The sequence below is a fragment of the Olea europaea genome, chromosome 3, assembly GCF_002742605.1.
Source record: "Olea europaea var. sylvestris chromosome 3, O_europaea_v1, whole genome shotgun sequence".
NCBI classification, from domain to species: Eukaryota; Viridiplantae; Streptophyta; class Magnoliopsida; order Lamiales; family Oleaceae; genus Olea; species Olea europaea.
In genome coordinates, this window is record NC_036239.1 from 19,975,140 (window position 1) to 19,983,935 (window position 8,796).

Genomic DNA, 8,796 nt, shown 5'->3' on the forward strand with positions numbered 1-8,796 from the left:
AAAAAAATATTTTCTAGTAGGGATGCTTTGGCAGCATGTGACGTGGCAGTGTTTGTTCATGACAGGTAGCTGATATGCCGTATTGCCACTTGAATGGAATAAGATAGGTGATTGTTAATGTTTGTGCCATATTGGTAAAAGTCGATTGGTGGCATAGTTGATACTCCGTACTTACCACTGTATGTTTTGGTGTAACTTGGTTTGGTGTTTTTAAAATTTTTTATATGTATTTAATTTGGAATTTTTTCCTGGATGATATTTTCCTTATATATCTCAGCTTTCTTGAAAGCATCATTGTGGTTATTCTTTCATCGTCAAATTTCTCAAATGACTGAAATAGTAAAAGAGGAATGTATAAATATAAATAGCACTTCAGGGAATTCAACTGATTTTTTTATTTTTATTTTTTATTTTTTTCCTTTTGAAAAATTCCAATATATCAAGTTAAAGATTTTTTTGGCCTGGTGACCTACACTTGAACGGGGGGTTTGGAACAGAAAATTATATCTATTGATACCCTTGTACATCTACTATATTGTCTGACCATTTCGATGTGCATTCCTATTCTGGTTTTACTATTTTGTGCAATATGCTACCATACCTCCTTCTCCATTTTCTGTAAGAAAATACCTAGGGTGTAAATATTTTTTGCAGAAGCTAATCAATCATTAGCCTAAAATGGTCAAATTTAGTTTTGCTGGGACTTGTGCTTTTGTCAGCGATTTTTTTTATTATTATTTTTATTTTTAATAAATAAATTGTGCTGTATATTGTAGCACGAACTTGGTTCTAGAATATTTTTGGTCCCTCATCTGAGAATGGTCAACTTCAGCTTCAACGGTGGTTCTTGAACTTTGGCGTCTCAAACATTTCCATTTTGTTGTTGTTGTGTTATATTTTTTAGCATGAACTTCCTCCCAGCTTCTGTCAGTCCGTCAGTCAACAACACTGCTGAATATATTGTGAATTGCACATTCCTTTCTAGTTCCAGTCTTGCTAAAACATCATTTTCCCCCATCTTTGATGGCTAAAGCGGTCACCTTCTTCAGAGTCATAAATGTATTTATTGCTTTTACATGACTGACTACCACTATTTTTCTCTCTTCCATGCTAGAAAATAGTACTAAAATCATCCTAGACTTTCCAGGTCAAAATGTATTGGGTAAGAAAATGCTCCTAAATGAAGAATAAAATTACAAAAGCAATGTACTGAACCCTCAATTTATGCCTTAATGATGTTCTGAAGGGAGATCAATTAAAAATCCCGAAGTAAACAAATGAATACAACTATCCATTAATCAACCAAGTACTGCAAACAGAGGATAATGCATATGAAACTTCCCACACTTGTCCCTATCAATGTTCCCTTGCATATCTTGAGGAGTCCTATGTTAACGTCGAGTTCTATGAGCCTTGTTTAACAAGAATGTGCTCAATATCATGGTTGATAGATGGAAAAAAATAAACATAGATGTACCCATGATATATTNCAATTAATCGATATATATTGACATGCCTCCTTTCGTAAGAGCAGCAAAGAGGATGGAAGAAAATATATATTTTTTCATCCTTTATGGTTTTGATTACTCGTCTCCTATCTTATAAATCAACTGGAGAGAAAGTGTGTTATTAAGATCAGAAATTGGGGATAGAAATAAGAAATTGAAATGAGTTTTAAACTTCTAAAGGGACAGTTTCTTGGCTTTGATGTTCTACTGATCTGTCCTGAATGAACACATGGTTGCTGGAGAGGTGATGTGTTGCCAGAGTGCGGGAAATCCCGGGACCATTGTTCTTGGTTATGGCATCATTGCTGGTAACAGAGGCGGCAACAGGTGCAATACATTTAAGAGATTTTGTTAACAGTGGACACTGCCAAATAAATCTTGCATTTGTGAAATCTGACTGTTAGGATAACTCGTGGTCGGCAGGTTATTAAAGCTGAGTACAGTTTCTCTGTTATCTCCTTAATGGGGGTGACTAGCAAGGACTTGGAACATGTGATACCTGTTTGATTTGGTAGTCAGCCCCTTCCCATTGTGCACAAATCAGGAGTCTTCCGTGTCTAACCAGTGGCGCACTGTATGTCTATGCAGTCCTAGTATGATGGGCCATGCACTTCCTTGAGCAGAGTTGAATTTGCTGTTTTGCTAAATTGTTTTGATTTTATTCCGTTGTGTTCTTTAATAGGTAAGCCAGGATATGGGAATTGAGACTCCTATACCTGTCAGTGCAAAGCTAGGAGATTTCAGTAATTTATTTAAAAGGATAGTAAATGCAGCTGAGCACCCCCATTTGAGCATTCCAGAAACTGCCGCTGGCAAAAGCCGTAAGCAGTATCACAGGCTTGTTAATCGTTCCCTCGTGTTTGTATCAGGTATTTCAGTTACTGGCATTATATTATAGGCATTTGTATATTAGCTGCTGATCTCTACAGCTATTTATAACTGATTAGTTAAGGAAGGCCTTGAGGCTGTAAAACGACATGGTTGTTTAAATAGTTTATAGCTTCTAAATTTATCTAGGAATGTTAAAAGTGTTCAGATAGTTATTAGCTTCTTAGTTTATCTTGGAATCTTAAGATGCTAAATTAATATGCCTTAAGCTTTATTTCATCGCATAATTTGGCACTGCTGCTTATCTATGCCGTTGGAAGTAAATAACTTGTAGACATCTTGTCAAAAGCATAGTCTAAATGAAAAATAATACTTCCATATGACTTCGTCCAACATGGTGTTACTAATATTTTTTTATTTTACAGTTGGGGCTGCTGTAGCCATTGTTGGGCTGGCTGCTTATCGTATTTATGCTGCAAGAAAGAATTGTTCCAGTTAGACGGAAGAAGCGACATTACCTTTGTACCGGGGAGGGGATTGGAATAAGTTCTAGTGCTCTGCTTGTCCTAGGGGTCTGCTTGTTGCATTTTGTTGAACTGGCTGTTTGTAGAGAAGGTAAATTTTAGTTCAATTGTTGCATGTTAAATATTTGATAGTGATTCAGTTCTACTGTGAGTTCTATCTTTACTCATGAATTTGGTAGGTAGAATCCTAGATGTGGCTAAAGTAAATTATCCAATTTTTATCCCTTATATTTAATATCTCTGGTTGTGAATATCTGTTCACTGAATCATTTTTTAACCTTTATAAAGTCTTAGGTTACAAGACTTTAAGTGCATGTTTGATACAGGGCTGTAGCTCAATATTATTGAATGCTATTGAACCGCGTGGTGTTGAAGTTGGTTTTGTGGTCTTATTGGAGGCTTCAACACGTTTAGTTGTGATCGTAATGGGGTTATGTGGAACACTGGCTGAGGTGGCGGTGGAGAGTGGGGTGGTGAATGGAAGAAGGCTGAGTGCTGTGGGGATGTTCTAAAGAATAAAATCTGAGTATTAATAATTTTGTTTTCAGATTAATTTCAGAAATGGCCATTGAACTTTGCACTCTGTCATCTTAGCCAACAAAATTTTATTTGTATTACGTTTATCATTGACTTTTGCAAAGTGTTTTAAGTTGACCTATCGTTCAATTCATTGTCCTAAGAATCCTACTTTTCGTTATACCATGTCATCTATTTAGTGTCCTAAAAACCCTACCACGATTCCATCAATTTAGATTTTAGGATATTAGGTAGCTTTAACCTAGAAAGATCAATTACAATATGACTATTATGAAATGATTGTCAACTAAGCAAATTTTCCTCATTTTGAGAGACAAATGAAATTGAAAATTAAATTGAAGTTGACGAACTGAAGTTTAGCCCTTGTTTGATTCCTATTTTGGGGGGGTAAAGAATGCATTTTGAATAGTAGATTGATGTAGAATGTCTGGTTAAAAATTAAGGAAAAGTTTTGAAATTGTGTATAATATTATTTTATGGAAAAATATGTGGTTGAAAATGATTTTTTAGAAGAGTGGGGTTCAAACAAGGACTTAATACAATTCACACGTGGCAGTGGCCACAAGAGGGTGTCAATTTCAGCCCTTCGAAAATTTCACGAAAAATGTTAAACAGCTAGACTCAAAAACAGGGAACAAAAAACATATTGACAAGGTAGCAAGTTGTTCGATTTTTCAAATTTTCAAACTCTTCAATCAGATATCGACACAAATGCAGCTTGTTTTTAACCTTGTTTATGTAGCATTTCTCAAATTTCAACTCCTTTATCTAGTCCTAAGTAGCATATTCGTCGACTCGTCACAGCATCCAATGTGAAGATATCATCAAGCTTCTTCCATTGCAACATATAACTGTACCATCAAGTGTAAGCGCCGCTGGCCATGGACTATCAAGAATGCGGAAGCTGACGACTTGATTGACTAATAAGATATTTCCTTTAGCTCGGCCAAAGAAAGATATGGATTCATCTACGTCCTTGCACAGTGTTTTTAGAGCCTATTTTTTGCTAATGCTTGCAGAAGAATTTCCTGAAAAAACTATCTTAATTGGCGTTTTGAAATTAAATTTTAAAAGAGCTTCCTCTTTTGAAAAGCTTCGAGGAAGCTTGTTTAGAAGAATCATGCTATATGTACATTAAGATTTACATAATCTCTACATGGCATTCTATCATTTATCAGTTTAAAATTCAATTATTTTTTTCATTCAATCTTTTCCCTCCACATTATTTTCGATAACTTCTTATGTACCATTTTTATGTATAAGTAGAAAAATCGTGTCTAGAAACTCCTCTAATTAGAAGAAATATTTTGATAGTTTAACCAAACGGGTACAAAAATGACTTTTCCGATTCCCACCAAAGATTCCTCTGTGTTTAGATAGAAACTGTGATAGAAATTGTACATTTTACAAGATCTGCAAACTCCTTTGTCATTCTTTCGTTCCAACAATCTTGATTCGCGATCCACAGCTGTCTAATTATCCAGCTTCCAATGGTGATCCACACAGATAACAATATTGTAAGATTAGAATTATATTCTTGTGCTATATATATATATATATATATATATATATTTGAAAACAATTTTTCAAAATGACAAAGAGAACAAGTTTTTAACAATCTCAAAATGGACACTCAAAATACAAAATTCAAAATTCAAAATTAAAAATTAAAACACGAAGAGAACTGAGCTTCTCAAAACATGCCAAACGGCCTTTTGAATTTTTGAACTAAGCATAATATAATGAAATTTGATATTTAGATTATCAAATTTTTTTGCATGAAATTTTAGCATGCATCCTGTTACATTGAACACACATGTTGTGAAGTCAAAAATTCTTTTATAGGTATTATGAACTTGTCATTGGAACTTAAAAAGGATTTCACATAAAATCATCAATTGTACTACATGCACATAATGATTTATATACACATGATGTCGTAAAATATGATTGGATCAAAATTTCCTCAATCAAATATTATATGTAAAGAAATCATATTCTCCTTTTGACATTTCATTTATATGTAAATCATTATGTACAAGTAGCATTACTCTAAAACTATTATTAGCAAAGTTATCAATATAATACATTGATCCATGCTGAGAGTGAAAAATTTATTATTTAAGCAAGTTTTAATTCAACGAGTATTTATTTATCGAGGATTTACTCTGACAAAAACTATTAATTGTCATGTACTTCACGAAAGAAAGCCACTCAAAACACGTATCTCTGTAATTTTATTTTATTTTGGTCTCAAGTTTCTCTATATAGTTTAAGATAAGATATTTGAACTCCAGTTGAATGTTCATAAAAGTGTGCATCAAATTACTAATAGTGAAGAACTGAATTATGATGGACAATAAACACTCACACACACACACGTAAGGACTACCATTTTTTTCCGACAATTCATAATCAATCTCCAATGATCGAAAAAGAGAATTTCAAGCAAGACGACGTGTTTTTAGTCACACCATAGTTGAAGCTTAAAGAACAGTATGCCCATCGCAGTTCCAACCATCAAGAGTGACACGTGGAGTGATACCTGGAGGAACCTCAAATTTTATGGTTATCGGAATTACTTCCCCAGGTACTAAAGAGAAATAGTTATCAGAGTAATGAACTGGCAGAATTCTAGTGTCTTCACCATCCTTCTGATCCTTCTCTGAAGCATGGACAGATAAATGAAGAAAGAAAGCAACACCAGTTTCAGTTTCAGTTTCAGTTCCATTAATTTCAGTAACTTTCACACCACAGTCTTCCCTTGAAAAATTTTGCCACATCTTCTGAAATAAACTGTTTCCCTTTTTCCTTTCAGGGATGTGAGATTCTAATGATGACATAACAAAATCTCGGTTACAACTTTCTTGAATGAAATTGTTGCTGGAAAGTAAAATTCTCGAATCTGTTGTCTTTGATGTATTCTGTATGTTCATTCTGATTTCATAGCTGGACCCACTTTTGAAAGTTAGAGATGCCACTATGAGGGGGATTTTCTTCTCTCTGTATGGTTCAAGAGGCTGGTAATCACCACCCGGCAGATGTAACCAATAGAAGTTCCTAGATAATATCCCGTCATCTGATATTTTATAGAGTTTAAGGAGAAGAAAATAAACAGGCCCAGGACTTTTTGACTTCGGATAATTCATTTCAGAAATTGATACTGTTCTTTTTGATGGCACATTGAGCTTTTCAAAGACTTTGTAGTAAGGGCATTCTCCTTCTAGATTCCAAACAGAGGCCTCTATAGCCACATCGGAAAGCTCCTCCGATGTCGTGTTGACTACCTGTATATTACCCAGGAAAAACGTGAAAAGCGTATTAATTTCAACTTCAGATAAAGTCTTCATCTTGTATTATATTCATGGTTTGAAATGAGAAGTTTGGTTAAAGAAATTAGATAAGAAGATTAAAGCTATGTTCTACAGTTCAAATATGTATAGTTATTTGAAATGTGTTTCCCAAATCAAGAAAACAATAACAAATGTAAGGAAGATTTAGGCACTGCAGGTTATAATTGTTACAGTCAAAAGGTGCCATGTAGAAAATGGATGGTATTGAAATTTCATCTCTGTGTTTCACATTAATACATGATCAAGCAGTTGCAAGAACGTTCAGAGACTTGACTCATCCTTAACATTTGTAAATTATTTCCATGCTTACCTCTATAAAATATGTTGCCAGATTTAACTGGACATGGATTGGTTCAGCAGCAGAACGACAGCCGTAGAAACCTGCAGTTTGGTCATGGAGATGATCATAGAACTGGCCTCTTAGACCTGTCCAAGGGTTTTGGGTCTTCCAAATCAAAACACCTGTATATTTGCTCCACATACGGGAGGTCCAGCCTTCTAAGAGAGCTCTGTATTGGATATAGTTAACTAGCTGTGCCTGAAAGTAGATGGTTGACATGAGTTGATACACAATAGAAATAAGGGATAGGAGACTGGGCAATAAGAATTACAAAACATTATACCTTAAGACAGAAGTCATTAAGATCCTTAGGTGTTCCATACAATAAAATCTGATCGTGAACCTTGCCTGGTTTTGAATATGGAATGTACTTATGATAGTCCCATATAGAATTTGGAACTTCCTTCACATAACCATTCGGTAATTCATTGAACAAAGGAATCTGCCACCCCTCTGGAGGCATCGTGGCCCTGATAGTAGCTGCCACAGGCATTCCTACAGAACCAACCTCAGGGTTGAACCCGTACTGATAATAATCATCCTTGAAAAAGTCTTCAGGATTTTGAATTTCATAAGGACCGTCAGTAAAATCCCCCTTTCCATTAGCAAAGCCATCCCACATAGATCCCTGAATATAAACTCGTGTACCATCAAGATATTGACTTGGATCCTTTAAAACTGGGGACAATTCTTCCTCTGACGAACCGAGGTGAATAAAACTTTCAAAATATGGATGAAGTTGTAGATCATTTTTCAAAGTTGAATTGATATCCTTTGGTGGAACTTGCTCATTACCCCCAACCCACAAAGCAAGACTTGGATGATTCCTGAGCAGCTTGACGGTGTCCCTTGCACAAAACAAAAAAAGATCATGGTCCAAAGGACCATCGGGATTTGATACAGGGTCACCTCGTCCGTCAACGTCTCCAGTGATCCAGAACTCTTGCCAAACCTACAGGGTATTTGTAAAATTATTCCGTAGTACAATCTGGGTATTAAAACCGTAAAACCATCCACCGCATATCAAATTACCTCTGGCTTGACTTAGCGTGAAAAAAAAAAAAAGTTTTGTTTTTTTTAGGAAAAAAAAAAAAAAAAAAAAAAAAAAAAAAATATATATATATATATATATATATATATATAGATGAGAAATTCAAAGAGAAATAAAGTGGCATAAACCTCTTAAAATGAAATAAAGAAAGAATGTCCCAAATTGAGTATTATGGCATTTTACAGTAAAAAGTCGCAATCATGAAAGTGAATAATCTTCAAGAACGACCTCAATGTCAGTGATCGGTATTCATTTAAGAGAGTATGATTTTTCACCTTAGAAGATATTTCGAGTCCCATTAAAATATTAAATTTACTAGTTGGGTAGCAGAGAAAGCAGTGAGAAGCTGTGAAATTAAAAACCACATGAATATCTTAGAAGTCAAAATATTATACTATAGGAAGTGAAATTCTCACAAACCATGATTATTGAAGTCAATTCAACTTAATAAAGCCTTATCCCCGTCTATATGGGAATCAGTTAAGAAAGATTACTTTCTTTGCTTCAAAAAATCAGCCCTACAAACACACACTATATGCATACGTCCCAGACACACAGACACATGTGGGCATGCAAAAACACATAGTGAGAATGAATGTGAGTGTCAGTGTTAGTGTGAGAGTGTGTGTGTGTGTGTGTGTGTGTGTAAGTGAGT

General features: G+C 34.8%; 2 protein-coding genes across 6 annotated transcripts in view; one reads left to right on the forward strand and one right to left on the reverse strand.

Annotated features, from left to right (window-relative positions):
• The first annotated feature begins 1,496 nt into the window (after positions 1–1,496).
• Positions 1,497–3,531, forward strand: LOC111389145 (mitochondrial Rho GTPase 1-like). Of its 3 annotated transcripts, none has more exons than XR_002701684.1 (3): positions 1,497–2,377; positions 2,762–2,951; positions 3,187–3,531. XR_002701684.1 is itself a non-coding variant. In XM_023014035.1 (3 exons), the coding sequence occupies exons 2-3, from the start codon at positions 2,203–2,205 to the stop codon at positions 2,833–2,835; spliced, it is 249 nt and encodes an 82-aa protein (XP_022869803.1). In that variant the 5' UTR covers positions 1,497–2,082; positions 2,191–2,202; the 3' UTR covers positions 2,836–3,111. The 3 variants fall into 3 exon arrangements, 2 of the variants coding, with proteins under 2 accessions (XP_022869803.1, XP_022869797.1); XM_023014035.1 differs by lacking the exon at positions 3,187–3,531 and having other exon boundaries at positions 1,497–2,082; positions 2,191–2,377; positions 2,762–3,111; XM_023014029.1 differs by lacking the exon at positions 3,187–3,531 and having other exon boundaries at positions 1,497–1,835; positions 1,932–2,377; positions 2,762–3,111.
• Positions 3,532–5,668: 2,137 nt separating this feature from the next.
• The window catches only part of LOC111389164 (mannosylglycoprotein endo-beta-mannosidase-like), a 10,985-nt gene continuing 7,857 nt past the window's right edge, over positions 5,669–8,796 (reverse strand). For all 3 annotated transcript variants that reach the window (XM_023014065.1, XM_023014048.1, XM_023014057.1), the window contains 3 exons: positions 7,374–8,042; positions 7,061–7,288; positions 5,669–6,684 (listed from right to left, as the gene is read on the reverse strand). In XM_023014065.1, the coding sequence (XP_022869833.1) occupies positions 5,884–6,684; positions 7,061–7,288; positions 7,374–8,042 (1,698 nt within the window). In that variant the 3' untranslated portion in view covers positions 5,669–5,883. The remainder of the gene's footprint in view (positions 6,685–7,060; positions 7,289–7,373; positions 8,043–8,796) is intronic.